The following is a 24,457-nucleotide window of genomic DNA, read 5'->3' on the forward strand; positions in this document are numbered from 1 at the left end:
TTCAAATAGTTTACCACATCTTTCCATGCCAAGAGAGTGTTTGAGACTGTAAATATGTTAAATACTGAGTCAAGTTTATGTACACTATTAATAAATGGTAGAGTACATAACAAATTTGAAGAGCTTCTCATTGATTCCATACCCAACCTCTGAGAATCTATTCTATTAAGAAACCAGGTTAACATATTTTTTATCTGGGCCGACTAAAAATATAACTGGAAATTGGGTAATGAGACCCCTCCTAATTCTCTGGGTTTCAGTAAAGTAGAAAATTTAACTCTAGGCTTTTTTTTTATTCCATATAAATTTTGATATGATGAAATGTAATTTTTTAAAGAAAACAGCATCCAGGTAACAGGGCAGACTTTGAAACAAAAAATTTAACCTAGGGAGGATATTCATCCTAATTACATTAATCCTGCCAATAAATGATATGGGAAGATCTGACCAGTTAGACAGATCTTGTGTAATTTTAGAAATTAATGGGGTGTATTTAGCTTTGAGTAAATCACATAAGTTGGGTGTAACATTTATTCCTAAGTATTGAAAACCGGAGAGAGTTAAGCGGAAAGGAGAATCAAAAGTGTCTTCCGAAGGGGCATTCAAATAAAGGGCCTAAGATTTCTTTAAATTAATCTTATATCCTGAAAATGTGCTATATTCTTCAATAATAGAAAGAATTGCCTTAACAGAGGTTTCAGGATATTTAACATACAGTAAAACACTGTCAGCATAGAGTGAGATACGATGCTCCTCTGATCCAATCCTGATGCTGTGTAAATTTGTACTGGCCCTCACTGCCGCTGCCAAAGGTTCAATGACCAAGGAACATAAGAGGGGTGAGAGTGGACAGCCTTGGCAGCAGCCTCTATGGACAGGAAATCTATTGGAAATTAACGGGTTTGTATTGACTGCCGTTAAGGCTAAGAATATAAGAGTTTAATCAAATTAATAAAATTACAACCTAAATTTATCTTTTCTAACACAGCAAAAAGGAAGGGCCACTCCACACTATCGAATGCCTTTTCGGCATCAAGCAAAACAATTAAAGTAGGTTCTTCGCTCATATGTACGTAATCTAGGATATTTAACAATCTGCAGATGTTATCAGAGCCATATCTACATTTTACAAACCCAGTCTGATCCGTCGAGACAACAGATGGAAGAATGGATTCAAAACGTCGAGCCATTGCTTTAGTAACAATTTTATAATCTACGTTTAGTAAACTAATCAGTGGATATGAGGAGCAATCCAGAGGGTCTTTATCTTTTTTCAGGATAAGGCTAATAACAGCAGAAGACCAAGAGTCAGGCATTGAGTTTAAATCTAAAAGATTGTTAATGGCAGGAATTAAAATTGGGTTTATGTCTTCCCAGAACTGCTTATAAAATTCAAGTAGCAACCCATCTGGGCCCGGAGCTTTATTAGAGGGCATATTCTGACATGCTTGCCAGATTTCTTCTTTGGTAAAGGGGGCATTTAAAATATTTTTTTTATTTTCTATATGGCAAGACTTTACTTGGAAAATACATTCAGATGGTGCAAAAATAGTCTAATCTAGAATAGGAACTGTGGGGATGAGAATAGAATGTATAGTTTCTGTCTTTTGGATGCAATTCCCTCCAAATGTCTACTAGGCCTAAATCTTTACATATATGCTGCAGAGTAAAAGAGGATTTTTGACTTGCCAGGGTCTGTGGGGAGGATCTGTCCAAATTGTTATTAATATTACAATTAAAATCACCACCTAAGAATCCCAGATTTGTACATAGCTTGTTGAATTGTAAGACTGTATGAGATATAAAGCTGGGATTGTCAGTGTTTGGAGCATACACATTTCCAATAGTGAGGTGTACACCATAAATGCGGCCTGAAACTAGTACAAATCTACCTTCAGAATCAGATTCTACATGCTCCAGGCTGAATGGGATATTCTTGTGGAACAAAGTTGCTACACCCCTACTATTTGATGTAAAAGAGTTATAAATCTGACCCACCCAATCTCTTTTCAGTTTACAATGCTCAGCGTCTGACAGATGAGTTTCCTGCAACAAAGCAATGGATGAGCAGGCTTTTTTTAGGAATGTCAGAATCTTCTTTCTCTTTATGACATGGCCGATACCCTTCACATTCCAAGTTACTAGCTTAATGATACCCATGGAGAAAAAATAAAAGATAAAATGTTAAGATGCTAATGGACCAATAAAGATGAATCTAGCATTTAGAGAACACCATATTTGAACAGAACAGTACCATTGATTAAACGCTGAATAACCCTAAGAAAAGCCACCCCCCCCCCAAAATGCAATTAACGTAAGTAACGTCAAGCCTGTTACCATACTAAAACCAATGAGAAAACAGCCCCTTTTAGAATCGCTCCTATACTAACTATAATATGAAAACAAAATTGAGTTAACCGAACCCACATCAAATAAACAATTATTTAATTATTATTTAATCAATAAGTAAATAAAAACAAAATAATTATGAATGAAAGTAGACAAACAAAAATTATATTAATCCAAAATGTATCGCTATAATATTAAATCACTTTTAAAAAAACGAGAAAAGATCATGCAGTCCAAGAAATAGACCTATATTAGGGGCAAAGATGCAATGATCAACTAATGGATTTACGTTGTGGAAAAAATAAATAAAGTGATTCTAAAAAAAAATAATAAAACGAAAGAAAGTAGTCGAAGAAGGAAAGGAAATTTAGTGGGTTCAATCCTCCGAGAGGTAATCCTCCGAGAAATTAAATTATAAGTTATCTGTCCAAAGAGTCCAGAAATGATTTCGCTGAGTTCGGATCATCAAAAAAGCATATTTTTCCCAGATGTAAGCATCTGAGCCGGGCGGGATAGGTAAATCCGCGGTATAATTCACGAGAGGCTATGATTTTGACAATTGGGTTGAACTTGCGACGCTTCTGCAGGACACCAGCAGATAAATCTGAATAAAACCGAAGCTCTGCACCCTCGTGTGAGATCTTTTTCTTCAACGCTGCTCTCAGAACGGTTTCTTTTTCTGTGAACTGCAAAAACCGCACCAAAACACTCCTTGGATGTGAATTCAGATTACTTGGCGCAAAAGACGGAGATCTGTGAGCCCTTTCGATATCCAGTGTGAGAGAGTCAGTGAGCACCTCTAGCCATTTTGGGGATGGAGGAGCGGAGAAACGACACAAGAGGACCGAAGCCTTCCGTGCCTTCTGGTAGACCAACAATTCTCAAACTTTTACAAAGTCCTCTGTTCTCTAGATCGTCAACTTTTGACTGGAGTTGTTCCACCTTGGTCAGCAAATTGGCAAGCTGGCCTTCAAAGGCTACTCCTGTGTCTTCGGCGGATGATATCCTGCCTTCAGCCTCCGTTAGACGAGTTTCGATACCCTCGATCCTCTTGGTGAGGGTCGCAAACGAATTTTGCAGAGATGAGATGGAGCCAGTGATTCCCTCCAGCCGGTTAGTTATCGCATCGAGACAGGAGCCGTTGGCCTTTATTTCAGAGAGTACCAGCACCATATCTGATTGGGCCTCGGCCGCATTGACGTTAGCGTTAGCCTCAGTTGGTGTCGATGAGTGCGTCGTCTTTTTTTTTGTCCTTTTCTTTACCTTTCTGTGACCGCATTGATCCGAAACTGGACATTTTGTTTGAAATCGGGTCAGACATGGTAGGTGATCCGTAAAACGAGAGATTCGGAGTAAAAGATGCAAATTCTTGAAAATTAGAGCGGAGCTAGAAACTCAAGCAGCCATTTTGCTCTGAGTCATGTGTCCACCCCCCTAATGTGTCCTTCTTAACTATAACTTTTGCTTTTGTTTTGCTTTACAATATATTCATAATTTTGTCACGATTCTTTAGCTAAAAAATCTGCAGTTTTATTTCCTTTAATTCCTATGTGTGCTGGAATCCACATGAATACTATTAGAACATTTGCTCTCTGAAGTCTAAATAAAATTTCGAATATTTTGTATATGCAATCCTGTCTGTTCTTTGATGCTATTGACTTAATTGAACTTAATGCTGAACTGGAGTCTGAACATATAACCACTTTCTTTATGCCACTTTCATCTCTCCAGTACAGAGAAGCAATTATACCCATCAGCTCTACTGTATATATTGTTAGGTGATCTAATGTTTTTTTCTTAATTGATATGCCTAGTTTTGGTACAAAAACACCACACTCTGTTCTGCCCGAATCCAATCTCATAGACCCAGCTGTGTACACGTCAGTATATTCTTTATATTTTGTCATAATTCTATCTTCAATTATTCCTGACTTATTAGCGATGTTTCTATAGTCTTGACTGTTGTCCAGTAAATCCAAATCAACCAAGTGTTGAAGGTGGTGTTGTTGCTATTGGTACTGTTTTGTTAAAGAGCCCATATTATGGGTTTTTGAAAATGCCCTTCCATGTAGTGTGTAACACAGCTCTAAGTGAAGTGAAATATCCAGCTAAGGCTTAAATCTGTAAGTGTACAGTGTTTAAAACTATTGATTCATCTATAAAAGAGTCGACTCATAGTGCTTCAAACGAGTCGTCTTGATAACGAGTCATTAGGTGTTTCGCGATGACGCAGCTACGAAACACAAGGCGCGCAAACCCGGGAGATTTGAAACCTGCGGCCCCGCCCACTAACAGAAAAAAAAGTCTCTCACACACACACACACAGACAGACACCGGTCGAATGAAGTCACGCTGTGCAGATGGATATTATTGAGTCTAATTAAAGAGGAAACCTCAGCAATATAGCCCAGCCTTGAGCAGTTCTGAGTGCTTCTGAAAACTATATGCTTTCAAAGAAGACTTCATCAGTTTGTTAAAGGAAGGATCAGTGAAGACTGTCAGAACATGGATCAGTGCATCATGGATCAGTTTCTTCCCCCATTTCACCAGTGTAAGTACGTGCGATTAAAATTATTGCCTCGTTTACTCTAGCTTGCAAATGATGTATTTAGTTGTGTTTTGTTACTTGTAACCGTGTGTGCTGTATCAGGTTAACTCTTTATATTCTCATATCGCGTGTAAAGCCACGTTGAAAACGCGACGCGTGCTGCTTTGATTACGGATCGTCAGCTGTTTACACACATGCAACGGTCAAGTAATGTGTGTGTGTGTGTGTGTGTGTCTCCCCGTGTGTGTAACGCACAGGTATTCGCGGATATAACTGAGCGCCGCGCCGCCTCAATTCAGCCGCTCATTTATGGACGCGCCGGCCCTGTGTGTGTGTGTCTCCTCGTGTGTGTAACGCACGGGTAGTCGCGGATATAACTGAGCGCCGCGCCGCCTCAATTCAGCCGCTCCTTTATGGACGCGCCGGCCCTGTGTGTGTGTGTGTGTAACGCACGGGTATTCGCAGATATAACCGAGCGCCGCGCCGCCTCAATTCAGCCGCTCCTTTATGGACGCGCCGGCCCTGTGTGTGTGTGTGTGTAACGCACAGGTATTCGCGGATATAACCGAGCGCCGCGCCGCCTCAATTCAGCCGCTCATTTATGGACGCGCCGGCCCTGTGTGTGTGTGTCTCCTCGTGTGTGTAACGCACGGGTAGTCGCGGATATAACTGAGCGCCGCGCCGCCTCAATTCAGCCGCTCCTTTATGGACGCGCCGGCCCTGTGTGTGTGTGTGTGTGTGTAACGCACGGGTATTCGCAGATATAACCGAGCGCCGCGCCGCCTCAATTCAGCCGCTCCTTTATGGACGCGCCGGCCCTGTGTGTGTGTGTGTGTAACGCACGGGTATTCGCGGATATAACCGAGCGCCGCGCCGCCTCAATTCAGCCGCTCATTTATGGACGCGCCGGCCCTGTGTGTGTGTGTGTGTAACGCACGGGTATTCGCGGATATAACCGAGCGCCACGCCGCCTCAATTCAGCCGCTCCTTTATGGACGCGCCGGCCCTGTGTGTGTGTGTGTGTAACGCACGGGTATTCGTGGATATAACTGAGCGCCGCGTCCTCTCTATTCAGCCGCTCATTTATGGACCCGCAGGCCCTTTGTGTGTGTGTGTGAAAAGAGTAAGAAGACTGTGACTAGGAGGCTAGGAGATCTCCTCGCCAGTTCTTGGACTTTTTGCTCAATAAAATAGTTCGTCGTCAGTATTTTCTAGTCCATCGTCTGTGTTTACATTCACCCACTGGCAGCCAAAATCCACTGTGAAGCGTGTATGCACTGTGACTACTTTTATATTGTAGATCAGCAGCTGGGCATTTCACTCTGTCTCGCGCTGAAGCCTGTCAGTGTCGTCGACCAATCGCAGCAGGCTGTCATCGGTCCAATCAGCGCAGATTAGCTTCGCGCTGAGGATGGGTTTGGGAACAAATGAATCGCTGAACGATTCATATGGGAGTCGCTGGGATAATTAGGTAAAAATAAATGCAGATTATAAGACCATCAAAGTGTTGTTTGACCTTGCATGCATATTAGACTGTTGTTGGAGACCCTTACAACCTAAATATGACCCTATTTCATGTATAATATGGGCTCTTTAAAACCTTTATCCAACTTGGAATAAGAACTCTTTTTGCTGGATTTCTATTTATTTTCCTTATTTCCTTAAAATTTATCCAATAATTTATCATGATTTGCTTTCTTCTTAGCTTCAAAGGTATTTCCCCCATTTCTACATGAAGTGCTAAAATTGGAGTAGTTTTATAAGCTCCACAACATACTCTTAATGCCTGGGCTTGAATAACTTCTATTTTTTGCAGACAAGACCTAGAAGCTCTTCCATATATGAAACACACATAGTCTAAAACTGATCGAACCAATGCTACATAAATGTTTCTTAACCCATTTCTACTAGCTCCCCATTTAGTTCCAGACAGACACCTCATCATATTTAACACTTCTTTGCATTTATGAACTAGCTGGTTAATATGATCATTCCAAGTAAATTTTTTTTATCTAGCCACATCCCCAAAAATTCAAATGACTTTACCTGCTCCCGCTTCTGTCCATACATTTTAATTCCTATATAGCTGATTTTTTTCCTAGTAAATAATACAGTTTTTGTCTTTTCAACTGATAACTTGAAACCCCATGAATATGACCATTCCTCCACTAGCTTTACAGCTTCTTGTATCCTTTGCTTAAAATGCTTAACATTCCTTCCTCTCTTCCATAGAGCTCTGTCATCTGCAAATAGTGAACGTCCGATATCACTTTGAATATGGATAAAGATGCCATTTATCATTATAGTAAAGAGAATTGGGCTTATTACACTCCCTTGTGGGGTTCAATTTTCTACAACATACCTTTCTGATAATACTGTACCTATTCTAACTTGAATAACTCTTTCAAATAAAAAGTATTTTATCCAGTTAAATAACCTTCCTGAAATTACTAATTAATTTAATTTAATCAATACTCCTTCTTTCCATACCCTATCATATGCCTTCTCTATATCAATAAATATTGCCAATACTACCTCCTTGTTAACCTGAGCTTTTCTAATTTCTGTTTCTAAATAAATTATAGGATCCATAGTACTTCTTCCTCTTCTGAATCCACTTTGATACATTGATATAATACCTCTGCTTTCTACATAATGGGTGTCTTTCCGTTATCATTCTTTCCATAACTTTCTCAATGTGTTAAGTAAGTGCTATTGGTCTGAAATTACTTGGATCTGTAGAGTCCTTTCCTGGTTTCCTAATAGGGATAATGATTGCCTCTTTACAACTGATAGGAAGTTTCCCTTCCTCCCATACCTCGTTATACAATCCCAGCAACTTACCTATAGCTAATACATCTAAATGTTTTAACATCTCATAGCATATATTATCTTTGCCTGGTGTTGTTGCTTTAAATGTTTCTAAAGCCCTCTTCAGTTCTCTGGTGCATCCATTGAACTATCTGTTTTCTATTTCTTTTCACTTATGCCTGGATATTTCCCTTTTGTTCTTTCTCTACTTCTCATTCCATCTTCTGTCAAATTATTTGGACTATATAATTTAACAATTTCTCTGGCAATCAGCTCTGCTTTTCCTTCTTCTGTAATTGCTAATTCATCCCATTTTTAACATACTGCCATTGTTTTTGATTTCCTCGCCTTGTAGAACTTAATTTTTATATTTGTCAAAATAAAATTTTCACATAAACTTAACTTAATTTTTCTATTTCTCTAATTATTATTTTGTGTGTGGGATATACATAACCTAATGAGTTATAAACTTGCATTTTGTATTAATACCAACATCTTTTTTAAATTGTATGAGTAGTAGACTACTCATACAAAAATTACATAAAGCTGGCAAATTTTGTAAAGGAATGACAGGATATGTGAAAAATGACAGGTTTTATTTTTCCATTTTTTTTCCTTCAATATACATTTCAACATACCATTTTTTACTCCGTCAAAACATATAAAATGATAGAATACAAAGGACGTAATATGAATAGTTCAGACTATTTTCTACACAATAATGCTTGTGTTTATTAATCATTAACTGCAACCAAAATAGTAACATAAGCATTGTAAACAAGCAAGTAAAAAATCTTCACAGAAAATGAAACTTTTTTTTTTTAAGACTTTTTTTTTTTTAATACATCCTACTAAACATATGCACTATGTTAACTGGTAATGCTGTAGATCAAATTACATTCAGACTGCAAAAAAAAAAAAAAAAAAAAAACTCCCTTCACAAGCACAGGGATAGTTCACCAAAAAATAGAAATTATGTCATCATTTTCTCACCCTTTACTTGTTTCAAACTTTTTTTTGTGTTCTGTTGAACACAAATATTTGTTTTTTCCTACTGTGGAAGTCAATGGTTACAGAATAAGCTTTCTTTCAATAATTTTCTTTAGTGTTCAACAGAAGAAAGAAACAGGCTTGAAACCCCTTTAAGGAGAGAAAACAGTAAAATAAAAAAATCTTTTTTTTGGTGAACTAACCCTTCAACTGACTCACAAGTATGGTCCAAATGTGAAAATGTAATTTCAAAAAAGTGCTTCTGGTAAACCTGAAGAATCTAAACAGTACAATTTAACTAAAGTGACCCAACAAAACCCCGCTACTATCAACAATGTCTGTATGGCTTTTAGGCCAATAACCTGACCTTGAGATCGTGGACGTTGGGGAACATGTTACTGTTCATCATCAAGCTTGAAGAAGCCCTTATGAAAGACCTCAAAGTTGTATTTGAGTTTCTTTGGATAGCTTAGTTCCAGTGCATAAATGCGGCCCATGAGGTACAGTAAGTGCAAGAATCTGCTCCAAAAAGTACATCTCTCTATGGCTATTTCAGCTTTCTTGTGACCTTCATCCCTGGATTGGTTGTCCACAAACATGTTGGGAACAAGTGAACTGAGGTGCTCTTGAATGGTTATGGAGTCTTAAACCTGTAAAAAAAAAAACCCCAGAAATAATTAAAATTCAAATTTATATTTGCTAATGTAAAGAATGCACAGTTTGCTGTCCCTCTGAACAAAAATATGGAACATATATATATATATATATATATATATATATATATATATATATATATATATATATATATATATATATATATATATACTATGCTAAGATATTTTACTTACTTAAACTGTAAAATTTGCTTAATCCCCAAAGCAAAAACTTAATAATAGCTTAAATTATTAAAACAGCCCCCTGCAAAAGTTTACACACCCTTGGCCCCTCGCAAGTTTGATTTTAGGTCCTCTATATTTACCCCTACTGGCACCCCCAAGATTACTCTTTTGCTCCATTTACTTCCTACTCCGATATTGCTCACATTTGACACTTTGTATTTGCCTATTTCCTTGATTTTCTTTGCTCTTTCTCTTTGTTCCTCTTTTGCACACAATTAGTAGATTTCCATCCCTCAGTACCTTAGCTATAACAATTTCTCCTACTAGATTCTTCAATATTGTAGTTAGTTTAATTGGATTCATTGTTAATAATCCATTGTCTTCTCCGAATCTAAGTATAATCTTTTATGACGCTACCTCCTGTTCTATTTCCACCTGCCTATTACTTAACTCATTAGGAGTTCTTAGCTTTTTTTGCATTAATTCCATCAAATTCACCTCCCCTCATACCTTTCATTCTTACTGACTCTTGATTCATTTCCATACTATCATCACTGTCTTCTATTTCATTCTCCCCACTCAGGCTCATTCACAGTACAGCTGTGCCTTCCTGCCATTCCACTCTGTATTTCTCCAGATTTCCCAAACTTCGACATCAATACCCAGTACCTCCACTCTTCTTTCTGTTGTTTCCATCCAGCAATTCAAATTTCTTTAAACGTTGCGTCGTTTGTAGAGTTTTCACCATTAGAAGGAGCCGCCGTCAAACACTCCGCCGGACGTGACGTCTCAACCAACTTGTCATTCAGCCAATCAGAATGTAAATAGATGAAAATCCAAGTAAATCCAACATTTTGAACAGTAACGCAGATTCCACACTTTATCTACCATCTATCTGAACATATTTTTAATCTTACAGTAATATATGTAACACTTAAATCATAAGTACATTAAAAATAATCAAATTATTGAATTATTCAAATGTTTATATATTTTTTATATTTTAATAATTAATCCTACATATTACATGACATCAATGAATGTGGTTTTGTCAATAACAGAAATTTGAATTGAAAATGTGAGATGACAGACCAATGGTCCTCGTCCTCACTTCAATGTCAGGGTCACAAATTGTTGGAATCTATGGTCATTTTATTCTAGGCATGTTCAATAAAGAGTCAAGAGAGGCTTTTGTAATGTCAAAAGTATTAGTAATTTATTAAATGCAAATGATTAATTCGATACAGAGCTCTGATTTGCACAGCTAAACCCTAACAGGTACATAAGGCTATGCAAGGCTTACGTATGGGCGGTTTAGCCGCTTGGCTAAACTCAGACCCCAATAATTATGAACAAATGATGTTGAAAGGTGAAGCTTCGTCGAATGTCAATCATTCTGCTCATACTCTGATGACTGAACGCCCAGGCATGCTTCCTCTTTTCTGCAAATGTCCTGCATACATACACTTGAATAACATTAGAGCTGCCTTGTCTCATTTTCCATCCAGCTAGCACCTACTTCTGCAAAGTGTTAGTTTGTGTTAAAGCATATCACACTAGAAAAGAAATTCAGTTAGTTCCTTACAAAGCTACATATATTTAAAATAACAGTAAAAGAGAGACAAAAGTAAAAACAAATATATTTTAATGTTCCATTTATGATAATTTACCTATTATGACAAAGGTATGTTTGTAAATGCAAAATCCAAATAATAAAGAGTAGCCAAATGATAGTCCAAGATCTACAGGAATAAGCAATCAGGTAAATACACTATTAGTGATTACTAAGTCCAGAGTGTGACCTTTATTATTAGTAGGGAAGTCCACCAGTTGTCTCAAGTCCTTTAATATTCTAGAGTTTTTGTCTATCTGGATGTTTAAATACCCCAGGACAAGAGGTTTCTTGTACTTGAGAAACACCATGGACAGTAGGTTAGCAAATTAAGACAGAAAGACTTCATTAGGCTTAGGAGGTCTGTAGAGGGTAACAATAACAGTGGATATGGGATTAGAAACTCTCAAAGCCAAGCATTCAAAGGAATGAAACTTGGGGATGACCACCGCAAATTTCTAAAAGTTTATTAAATACTACAATAATACCACCCTCTCTGCCAGAAAGTCTAGAGAGTCAAATAAACCAAATCCTGCTGGAGTCAGTTCATTGAATAAGAGCCCATCTGAATGCGAGTGCAAGATTTCAGTCAAGCATATCAGATCTAGTTCTTTTTCCACCATGATATCTGACAGGATGAGTGACTTACTGTTTACGGAATGCACATTAAAAGACAGGCTTGGAGTATTAAAGAGGGATCAAAAAGACAGCTTTGTGCAATTTTGGCACTGACAGGTTATTCAGATCAGTGTTAAAACATGTTAATCGGTGCATTTTTTGCTGAAATGATGGCACCAGAACATTATTAGCTATCTTGGTCGAGAAGCTGCACTTGGATAAGCAATAAATGTAGCTAAATGCTGGCAATGCTATTTAACAATCTGTTTAAAACAGACATGGCTTGTGGGCAGTAGAAAAGTCCAAGACTATAAATTTATTAAAAACACCAATAACACTCAAGACAAAAGAACGGCAGCCAGATGTGTCAGCGTACCCCTTCAACCAGAACCATTTGAAAAAATCCAGCAAAGACAAAACTTTAAAAAACAAGTGAGATATGTGAATGGAAAAGCATAACTACCAGCACCTCAGTCCCTCCTGTACTTGAACTTTGGCTGTTGATGATGACATTGGATGAGAACTTAAGGATGCAAAATTGCTTAATGATGTATACTGAGAAATGACCAGTCTCATCTATAGATCTTTTTGGACTCATCTATGGATCTCAGACTGGTAAAAAAAAAAGAGACATTCATATTAATTACCTGTATTTATCATCATTGGAATCTCATCTGCCTGTCTCCAGTCATATCTGCTCATCATATACTGTCTATTGTTCAATAAAGGTGCCTTTTTGGTTTGAAGAAAAATCTGTCTCCAGTGGCACTTACCATTACAGTAACATGACAATAACTTACAAGTCTGCATATGAGCGACCAAAACATAAATTCACTTTGAAAAAAGTAGACAGCATCTAAAAGCAGACTTTATTAATCTTGCAAACATGGACAGTACTGCTTAAACCTAAACAGTATCCACATGGGCTTGCAATTGAACAAAGAATTAAGTGAATACACTTAATTGCCAAGTATTAGTAGGCTATTAGGCTATTCATACAGAATTATCACATTTCAGTGACGTCTAAACAGGCTACTGTTTATGTCAGCATGCTTTTAAAAGCATTATTTGCAAAGATCAAAATAAAGTAAAAACAGAAGCAACAGCATGATACTGTGACATTTTGTAAGATTGTTACATGTTAATAGAAACAGTAAAATTTAGCCTACATATGGTTCACAAAAACAGCCCTTAACAACGAAACTTAAAAATATGGTTCCATTCTTCCTTCCATACAAGATTTTTACAGAATATTCTGTTTGAGAAGTTGGAAGCCCCTGTACAGTAGAGGAGGTAGACAGTGTGGCTGAAGGATGCTAGTTGTGTAAAATCCACCTCAAACAGTTATTTCTTAAAGTATATGGTTAGTTTAGATGTGGCAGTCTGTAAAACTTCCCCAGAAGTTGGAGTGGATTATGATGATTACAGAAAAGGAGGTGACTAAATGTGACATCAGCGTGGTAACCATTAATTAGATTAGTTTGATTTGATAGATGATGAACTGCCTACAATAAGCCAGGGAAAACATAAAACTTGATTGTGACGTTACTTCATATCCTTCTGTTATCTAAGAGTAGGCTATCCAAACTTTTTCCAGGCATTTTTGATCCCCATATCCCAGTTTGTTTGACAAGTGTTAGGGCTAGAGATGCGCGGATGGGCTTTTATTTCATCCGCAACCGCATCACAAAACTCATCATCCGTCCGCCATCCATCCGCACCAATATTTTTGACCAATTTTTAAAACCACACCGGCCCGCCATCTGCTGATTGGGCTCTTTATTTGAATGGCTTATTCCTTTTTATTATTAAATGAATGTTTCTTTATTGATTATTAGAGAATAGAGAATGACTTTAACGTAGACATGTAGTTAATCCAAACGTGCAAGCCAAATCCAGCATTAATTGACGATGCTTTGAAGTGACGCTAAACGATACGAGGACGTGTCTTTTCACTTAATTCGATTCCTCGGTCCTCGAGTCTTTTCCTTGCGTCCTTCCCTCGCATCCCGGAGGGGTGGAGCTAAGACACGAGGAAAGAAAGCAAGGAAAGGAAACGAGGATGCACAAATAAGAAATGAGAAGCACCCTATTCACCTTATTCTCCGCGTACCAGTGGGCGCAGCCATTTGAATCATTTTGGCTCGAAACTTCCGGTCTCATTCACTTCCATTCATTTTGAACGTTAAAAACAGCTCGTTTTGCTGCTCAATGTTGCAAACTGATATTTTCTTATTATATTATTCTACTTTGTCTGTATAGTAATGCAAACACTTGTTTGTAGAGTAAGTAGTTTGACCGTTTTTTGCCGTTTATTATTCCTAGTCATTTGTCCCATAAGCAAATAAATCGGAAGTTCTAAAACAATCACAAAAACGCACGCACTTCCGCACTGAAGAATAAGGTCAATAAAGCTCTCAGAATATCCAACACGAATATCAGCAGTGAACTCCGTCTCCAATCGGCGCACAGGGACAAAAATAAATAAATTGTCTAAATTAAACGCACTGTACTGTACTTTTTTTTTATTGTAGCTTAATAGAAAACGCATTTTGACACATTTCAACATGCTGCTATTTAGCCTACTACTAAATGCCTATTTCACTTTATTTTTTAGCAAATAGATAGAATAATAAGTCATTTACATTATAGCCTAATAATGTTCACATTTGTAGTTGTCCATAGCAACCCCAAAAACTTATCTGCTTGCCTTGCACATCTAATTAATGGGCACAGTTTTTCGACTATTTTTTTATTTATTTATTTTTTATTTATTTTTTGCTGTGGATGTTATTGAGCTTGTAGAAATCGGAAACAACACCAATTCTGCGACACAGATGAACCTCTATTGATATCTCTATCAGACAATGCCTATTTTATATGCCAAAAGAAACAACAGGCATTAAAAATAATTAAAATAAATATCTTAATGTAGGCATAGGCTATAGTCGCATGCTTTGGCAAACAGTTGAAAAATAAAAATAAATACGTCATATCGTAGCTAAGCCTTATAGGCTCAGTCACCCCCACAATTAGAAATTAAATTAGCAAAAAAAAAAAAAATGCCATCCCTCTTTGAGCAAACATGAAGTCTGACCAAGCTAAATTGCCTGTATGACAAGTCTATATATGCCCCAATAACCCATGGATTTAGGATCATCCCCACAAACTTGAAGCATAATGAAATACTACGCTTGCGACAAAGAAATTCTGGCAAAATAACCTTAAGCCTCAGAACGTAAAAGCGAGGCCAAATAACTAATACACAACATGTCTAGAATAGAACAGGCTAAACCAATATGAATGTAAAATTATCAGCGACCGAACTCAAAAGTTTATATTGAACATGGGCTATGTGTAGTCTAGATAACATAGGCTAATTGGTTTAATATGCCTGACCTTAGGTCTAGTTTGAATTTTCTTGGCACTATGCAGGAATAAAATAGCATCTACAGTGCCAGGATTCAGACGAGAGCGCCTGGCCTCTATAACGCGCCCTGCTGCACTTAAGGAGCACTAGCTCACAGCACTTATTGCTCATAGACTCGACTAGACATATTTCTACCTGATGAAAATTTGACTAGTTCAAAGTGTGCTCGGTTTTTTGGATGTAGGTATAGTCAGATCATATTTAACAATTTATACATATTTTTTTATTTGATTGGTACAACCGCCTGCCACCCGCCCGAATTTAATAAAAATATTATTTTTTGTCACGTCATCCGCCCGATGCGCGGTTTATCCGCGGAGTCCGCGGCTGTAACCGCCAACCGCGCATCTCTAGTTAGGGCACACTCAGACTATGCTATCCGAACCGTGCCCAGGTGCATTTCCCGGTTCGTTTGAGAAGTGTTAGTGCTCTAAATCGGGCCCAGGCGCGGTTCAGTTGGCCGGCCCTGGCCCGGTAGGAAGAAGTGTGCCATAGCGCGGTTCACTTGGGCTTTGGCGTGGTAAGCTTGTAGTGTGAGTGCAAAACGCGCCTGAGCTGAAACTGAAGACAAGACATGGATTAATTAATCATTTTTACTGTTCAATGAACGTGAACTGCTGTAGCTTATTAAAGACGCAAAGTCGCAAACCCCTCACTGCACGTCAGCTGCACCTTCAGCAGATCTCCTAATACGTGCAGACTTTTATGACAATTTATAAACGTCAAAAGTGGCTGATCTGTTTGGCGAAATATTTGACTGTGTGTCATTGCATATCAAATTACTAAAATGGTATAACAAAAGAAATCTCCACTGTGCTGAGAGAGAACGCTTCTCTTATGTTAAACTGAACAGTGCATCATCGATGACGCAAGCGTACTCTGGCTCAGATGCAATGTGAGTGCAGGCTGTCGAGAGAGATGTGAGGGGGGACAATCATGCTTCGGCACGGATCAAGGTAACTGTACATAGTGTAAGTATGCCCTTAGTGCTCTGTGTCATGCCTGGGCATGGATCGGTTGGCTGTCCTTGGCCCGGTTGGAAGAGGTGGCCCAGAGAGTGGTTTGGTTGGACTGGGTCACAGTGCGCTTGTAGTGTAAGTGCAAAGAGCACCCGAGCGCAAAACTGAAAATTTGACATCACTTTTAAGCAACTGTTTCGTATGGATTTATTACTCATTCTTACTTTTTAATGAATGGAAACTGTCATAATTTACCAAAGATGCATACCCCTTGTGTTTTTCCATCAGTCACCTTCAGCAAACCTCCTAATACATGCAGCAAAATGACTTTTATGAAAATGTAGGAGTGTCAAAAGCCCTGGATCTGTTCAGCAAAAGATTTGGCTGTCACTACATTCCAAATCACTCAAAATAATACATTATAAGTTAAGCAATAGCAGTACAAAAATGCAGTGTGAATGTGGGCCGTTAGAGAAGAGGGAAGGGGGGTGGCAATCGGTTCAAGGCAACTGTGCCTATAGTGTGAATACACCCTGAAGTAGAAATTATAGGGTATTTGAGTAATAATTCCTAAACAAATATACTACCACAAGATTACCGATACATGATCCCAACAATACTTGTGCTAAGAAAATAACAATTATGTATGTTGCTGCTAACCTAAAGTTGTAATTAAAGCTAAATCCCTTCACAAGCTTAAAAAAAACATATTACACCAATCCAGTATCAAAATATCACATGGCAAAAATGGAAGAAGCAGAATAAATTGTCTTTCATTTTCCTTAGATCATTCTGCTGTATTGCTACCTACCTTCACACTCATGGAGAAAACATTACTGAAGATATTAGGACAGAGTGGTGTGGTGTTGAAACTTCATGAACTCATGAAACCTCATGTTTGCCTCCGGGATCAACTGAGAAGCTCTTTTTGGGTTCCCTCGGCCGTACCACCGGAGCTTTCGGTATGGCAGAGGTCTGCCTGTGTCCTTCTGCTATCAGGGGTGGACGGGTAGGCATTGGCCCAGACTGGGTAAATGGTTTAGATTTAGGAGTTGATTGAGGGGTAGGACTCGAGGGCCCCAGGGCCCCATCTGCAACTTGCCCAGATCCCTCTTTGATGGAAATGGGCTCTCTTTGAGAATTTGTGGTGTTTTCTTTCTGTATGCTGCTCTGGCATGAGGTCTTATCTGTGTTAGGCATCTCGCAGCTATCAGTCCGTCGTCGTGAACCCTCGTGCATGCGGCTTGTGGCAACCACAGCTTTCATAGCAGCCTGTACACAGAATAATCCATAATAAATGTATATTTTTTATATATTAATGTATAAAGTGGTGCTGATTGTACAAAGTTATATTATCCATTTAATATATTTACTGATTGATGCATTAAAAATAGAATTCACTATCAGTTGAAGGAACTGCATGGTTATCAGCTTTATAAATTTTGTCATTTTTGAGGAGATGTTGAAGACAATTTGAGGCAAAAATGACATATGGTGCCTTTAAGTCTAAAAATTTAGTATCATAAAATTGTCTTGATATTATGAAGACAAAAACCTAAGGGAAAAACAAAAGCAACTTTTTTGGGTAAAATACAATAATTTGTTATTACAATTTAATTTTTATTATTATTATTAGAATATAAATAAATTACTAATTTCAAACAAAAATATATTTTGACTTTAGATTTAACAATATAATTAGTTTAATGAATTACTTTATTTGACATTGCCAAAACATAGAAAGGGGTTGGTGGCTGACCTTTAATTTGCGCCTAGCATTAAATTCCTGTAGTTTCCTTTGTGTTGTGTCCATGTGGGAGAATCGTGCTGCTTTTCCAAGAACCCATGGGTGCTCAAGAGCTTGCTTCACTGTGAGACGTTTATGAGGATCTAAGACTATGAGCTTATTAACCTATAATCAAAGGGGATAAAAACCAACCAACAGCTAATGGTGAATAAACAAAAAGAGAGAAAGCTCAGATATGAACGCTCTGACTGAAAAATTAAGTTAGCATTTGAGTTTTTATAGTTTTGATGTTCATCTAAAAATCTATCTGCCGTGCATGAACATCAAAAGAAATGCAATCAGGGCAATAGTTTAAGCTACTTACCAGGTCCTTTGCATTGAGAGAGACTTCATCCCACCAGGGGGAGACAAACTCATAATCACAGTTAAGAATGCGGCTGTACATATATTGGTCCCCCCGTTGATCAAAAAACGGTTCAAACCCACACAGCCTGAGGATGAAGACAGACAGACAGCACAGATTAATACTGGAAACACATATAACATAGATTTTACATAACATTTATATTATTTTATAACATAAAAAGTTACAGGTGTAGTAGGTGATCTGGGAAAATGATAAATTAACATTAGAACTTTGAGAACGCACATCCCTCCCTGCTATCCGAAGCCACGCCTTCTGAAGTAATGAACCTGCACCAAATTAATGACCATACACAACTTATAATCATGTCATTCACCAGTTAAAAAAATAGTACTATATATTAATATTGCAATTCCTAATCTTTTTTTTAAAAACTATTTGTGAAGCAATCAAAACTTGTCATAATTTGCAATATTTCATGCATGCAAGGATTTCTTGCTGCTGCTGATGGCATAGTTGTTGACAGGTTGCAGGGTACAGGAATTTTACTAATTACTGCAAGTTTCCCCAAAGCTGGCTAGGCGGAAGAGTGTTAATTACTTATTTATGTTTTGTTATTTAAGTAAATAAACCACAGAAAAAGAAGTGCTAAAAAAAAAAGATGTATCCAATCTTCTATATCGCTTTTATTCATTACACTAATGTTACCAAGACAATGACTAACACTTTAACTTTCATTTTGACTGTGCTCGCTGCATCTCATAGCATTTGTGTTTAAACAGCCTTTCGTCTTTTTACACTTGAACAATTAAGTGAATGCTTGGGTCTATTTATGTTTTTGGTTATATTTTGATTCAATGACATTACTGATGCTGTAAAGACAGCACCTTATGAAATTTAAAATGATGACATAAATCTTTCGCTGGAAGTTTTTCAGTGGCTGATAAACACTTCCGTGCATATAGCCCATTCATAAAAAAACATTTTGCTTGTTAAAATAAATACTGCATATATAGTGTCATCCTTCAGACCGCAGTTTTGAACTGCATCCCTCCAGCATGCAACAGCAACCGATACTGATTCAGATTTGCCTGCCAGTCACTCTCTCTGTCAGCAGCAGCAGGTTACCACAACGTGCAAATTATGTATCTATCTGCTTGAACAGGGTGCACATATATACAAATTTACATTTGTTGATAAACAGATTTGGCTATCTATTTTCAGTCCAAAATTTTTAACTGGCCAAACATGTTTTAGTCTCATTCCTTACTCAAAAGAAAAAAAAATTATATACATATATAAATATTTAGATAATTTACATTAATCATTACTATTGGAATGTGAAGAGACATTCAACCAGCACAACAAAATCACCTTTAGTATATATATATATATATATATATATATATATATATATATATATATATATATATATATATATATATATATATATATATATATATATATATATATATAAACATATGCACTAGCATTTAAAGGTTTAAGAGTTGTAAGTCTCTTCTGATCACCAAGGCTATATTCATTCATTCTTTTATTCATTTTCCTTCAGCTTAGTCCGTTTATTCATCATTGGTCACCACAGCTGAATGAACAGCCAACTTATCCAGCATAGGTTTTACATAACAGATGCAACCCAGTACTGGGAAACATCCATACACACTCAGTCACACACATACGGCCAATTTAGTTTATTCAATTCATCTATATCGCATATGTTTGGACTGTGGGGGAAAAATTCCAACTGACCCAGCTGGGACTCGAACCAGCAACCTTCTTGCTGTGAGGCAACAGTGCTAATCACTAAGCCAACGTGTCGCCCCGGCTGTTACTATTTAATCCAAAGTAGAGTTGTTTGTTTTATTGTTAAACAGTAGAAATGCATTTATTTTATGCTCTCTATATGCCATAATTGTACTTGTTTCATGATTTCTTCAAATGCACTCAAAGAAATAGTTTACGATACAAAAGTTATTCAGTGGTGTAGCTTTTATACAACCCCAAGTAACAAAATATTTGGACAGTATTGATATTTACAGATCCCGTCTCTGCACTATGCTAGATAACAATCACCTGTTTTTTTCCCCCTCATGGCTAACGTAGGTGTGTCAACAAAAGCCCACACTTTAACAAGTAAATTGTGATCCATCAGATCCTGTAGGTCAAAAAGTATAGTTTACTACTGAACCACTCTTTTTGATGTGGCAAAATGACACAGAAATCGCGTGTTGATACTTCAATCTCCTCCCGAACTCCAACCATCTGCTTAGAGAAGCTGTCAATCACAACTGTCAATCATATACACATCCCATTTTTATAGCATTAAATTACTGGCAAAAGCAAACATATGAACCTATATCAGTGTGATAATAAGTGGCTTAAATAACCAAAATGATCTTTCAGGAAACTTTACTGCAAGTGTAATTTTTTTGTTTTTTTTTTGGACTTAAGTCTCATTCATTAACATCGAAGAGGTGGGGTTTATGACCTGTACCACAGCCGGCCACAAGGAGGTGATTAATAAGCCAGGAGCATCACTTCAAAGCTCTAAAGAAGGCATAAGGCACACTCCGCAATAACTCACTCGTCTGTTACAATCTGCATTGTATAACCCAGCGGTCACATCATCCATGTCTGCCTCGCATGTTGGTCAAACCAGCTCCATTTTCTGGTGAAGTGTCAGAATGCAATGGATAACAATGTTCACTGTATTTCGAAATGCCCCTTAACGATTTTTTATAGAAAGAGTAAAGATTGCTTTTAGTGTTTCCTTAGTGACTGGGCAAGTTTGACAGTAAGCACAATCTGTGTGGAGTCCCACTAATCCACATTTGCAGTCTCTGGATCGCTTTGTCACTTATTTTTGATCTGTGTTTGGTACATACACTACCGCTCAAAAGATTGGGGTTGTGGGTTTTTTTTCATGTTCTTTTTAAAGAAAATTATTTTGTTCTGCATTTATTAAATGTAAAAAAAGTTACATTGTTAAATTCTTATTTATTAAATATTCACTTATTACTTATTATATGTCGTTTAAAATTAAATGATAACTATAGTAATTGTACTGACCCCAACTTTTGACTGGTAGTGTATACTTCCTTGTTGTCTGTCCAGGAGGAGCTCTGTCGACTACAGCAAGCTGATCAGTCCACTTACTGGTACAATCTTCAGTTGTATACTATAGCGAACTATAGTGGATGGAACAAGATGGCACTACTGTCAGTTTATCGATTGTGGCTAAACTTGCAGATATATATATATATATATATATATATATATATATATATATATATATATATATATATTTATTACAGACATCTCAACTCACAAACTGTTAAGTTTGCCTATCCCTTGCTATTGGTCCCGTCAGTACTAGAGGAGTTAAGAGATGCAAAAAATATTCCAAACTTGATCTATGGAGCGCTGAAAGATAGCATTTTTATTGTTAGGCTTTGTTAACATTTTCTAATAAATATAGACATGAAGGCTTTTGCTTTAAAGGGTTAACTGCCATATTATGTGCACAGAATAGAGAAGGTTGCTGAGAACAGCCCATCCTGTTATCGGTATGGGTGTATGTAAAGTGCAGAGAGCTCTGAAATGTATGAACTGTGTGTACGTGCTCTGAAACATTTGCCTAGTCAACTGTCAAGGCCAACTGTCAAGAGAAGATACCAGAAAGATACCAGAAAGAGGAACATCTGGTTGCTGAATGGTCAAACTGTCAAGACGACACCATATAAGTCAATAGGGTTGGGATTAGATAGTTTTTAGACACAGAAAAGAGGAAGTAGGGCTGTTAGCAAGCCAATGAAAAGAAAGAAAAAAAGAGAAATAGTGATTTGGACAAACATGGTAAGGGACAAAGTGAAGTAGATGAAGAGAGCGACAGAGGAAGTGGGACAGATGAGGAAGAGACAGAAGGACAGTGTAAAGAAGACGAAAGACAACAAAGTGTATTAGAGTGAACATAGGGATGGTGAAAATGGAGCAGCACACATAAATAGATGCTGTCAAGAATGGGAAGAAGCATGTGATGAAAACCAAATGTCTAACCCTGTTACTAATAGAATTTTCAGAGCAGCAGTGTTGCAAGGAGCTCCTGCTGGTGTGACCCAGACCATGGAAAAGTCTCATGAGGTACCAGGCAGTGATGATGGAAAAGGTATGTAGACAAAGCAGTAGAGAGAGCGGACAGAGAAGGAAGTGAGTTGTTAAAGAAAAAAAAAGAGAATTTTTAAACTATAGCTTGAGGAAAGGAAGTTAGCTAAAAACAGACGCCACAGCAACAGATTGGCAGTTGCTAGAGAGGGCCTGATGGCCTCCTCACTTCCTGAAGCAGACAACCCAATCACACTGTTTACGTAGGTGATGGAACATTAAAGAAGGTTTTGCTATGGTTTAATTACAGAATGATCAATTAGTCACCATAAAAGCTGAACCCCTAATTGGCAAACAATCTGCACAAAAAGCAGAACTATTGGCCCTAAATAATGCATTGAGACACTCAAAAGGACAGGCTGTCAACTACTCTGATTCTGCATATGCAGTGTCCACAGCCCACGTGGAGCTGCCTGTGTGGATCAGATGTGGATTCACAACTTCTTCTGGCCGGCCTATTACTCATGAGAAAGAAGCAAGAGAGCTCTCTGAAGCCATATTGTTGCCAAACAAAGTGGCTATTATTAAGTGCACTGGTCATTCTCAAGGAACTGACCTAATATCAAAAGGGAATGAAGCAGCAGACTTGGCGGCAAAACGTGCCTCAGGCTACCTACAGGGTCAGTTTGTGGTGACTTCTGAGCCAGACGTGACATCCCTCCTACCAGAATTCTCAAGAGAATTCTTATCTGAGCAGCAAGACATGGCTGCTCCTGAAGAAATTCTGTGTGGAAAAATAAAGGGGCAATCAGACACAATGATGGCCTTTGGACAGCACCTGATGGTAGAGCTTTGCTCCCAGCGTCACTAGTCCCAAGTGTGTTGAAAGAAGCCCACACACATGCACACTGTAGTGATAAGCAAATGTCGCGAGCATTGCAATCATGGTGGCATCCTTTTATGCCACACCTAATTTCTGGGTACATAACGACATGTGACATCTGTCAGATGCACAATGTCAAACCAACTATGAAACTATCTCAGGGATCGTTCCCATTGGCAAATGGCCCTGGGGATGAAGTTATAATTGATTTCACTGACATGATTGATAGGGTAAATGGTAAACGATACTTGCTTGTTATGATTGATGCATATACTGGATGGCCAGAGGCCTTCCCGGTGGCCAAGGAAGACAGCACTGCTGTCATTAAATGTCTGATAAACCATTACATCCCACGTCATGGTTTTCTGAGCCGGATCAGATCTGACAACGGCTCATACTTTAAAAATGAACATCTGGCTGATGTGGAAAAGGCATTGGGTTTAGTACACCATTTCGGGGCAGTCTATCACCCACAGTCACAAGGTAAGGTTGAGCGGTTGAATCTAACATTGAAAAACAAATTGGCTAAAATCTGTGCACAGACTAAATTGACATGGTTGGCTGCTCTTCCACTGGCTTTGATGTCAGTAAGGAGCTCTGTGAGTAGGGCAACAGGATACACGCCCTTTGAACTGTGGATTGGTCGCCAATTTCCTGGCCCACTGACCCCACTACAATTGGAACCAGTACAACCGTTATCACACAAAATTTATTGACTATGACAAATTGACTGCTCTGATTGAATCTTTTGACAAAATGTTACCAACTGATTTTAGGGGACACGAATATCCAGCACCCCTACCTGACCGAACTTGGGACTGGGTGAGATTGAGAATCTACAGGCGTAAATGGAAAGAGCCTCGCTGGTCTGCTTCAATTAAGGTACTTGCACGCACCTCTCACTGTGTTTGTCTTGCAGGAAAAGGTGACACTTGGTACCATCTGAGCCAGTGCTGTCCGGCGGACCCACCGTCCAGATCATTGGACGACACCAGAGTGGACCTTGCTTCGCAGGTCCAAGAGAGGGAGGATACCAAAGTAGGTGCAGGATGGAGTGAGGGTACCACAAAAGGAGGTGACACACAAACACATACACACGGGAAAAATTTTCATCCATCACAAAGTAACCTACAAATTTTGCAGGTGGTCCACAAAACTGGGGATTTATTCACAGCCCCTAAATGAGAA

The 24,457-nt window shown here is 38.1% G+C and overlaps 1 protein-coding gene across 1 annotated transcript in view; it reads right to left on the minus strand.

Annotated features, from left to right (window-relative positions):
- Positions 1-12,617: 12,617 nt before the first annotated feature.
- si:ch73-60h1.1 (calcium/calmodulin-dependent protein kinase type IV) overlaps positions 12,618-24,457 on the minus strand; it is a 77,703-nt gene continuing 65,863 nt past the window's right edge. The window contains exons 9-11 of the mRNA XM_056468123.1: positions 18,268-18,394; positions 17,916-18,068; positions 12,618-17,428 (exon numbers count right to left, since the gene is read on the minus strand). Of these exons, the coding sequence (XP_056324098.1) occupies positions 17,039-17,428; positions 17,916-18,068; positions 18,268-18,394 (670 nt within the window). The 3' untranslated portion in view covers positions 12,618-17,038. The remainder of the gene's footprint in view (positions 17,429-17,915; positions 18,069-18,267; positions 18,395-24,457) is intronic.

The sequence above is a fragment of the Danio aesculapii genome, chromosome 11, assembly GCF_903798145.1.
Source record: "Danio aesculapii chromosome 11, fDanAes4.1, whole genome shotgun sequence".
NCBI lineage: Eukaryota > Metazoa > Chordata > Actinopteri > Cypriniformes > Danionidae > Danio > Danio aesculapii.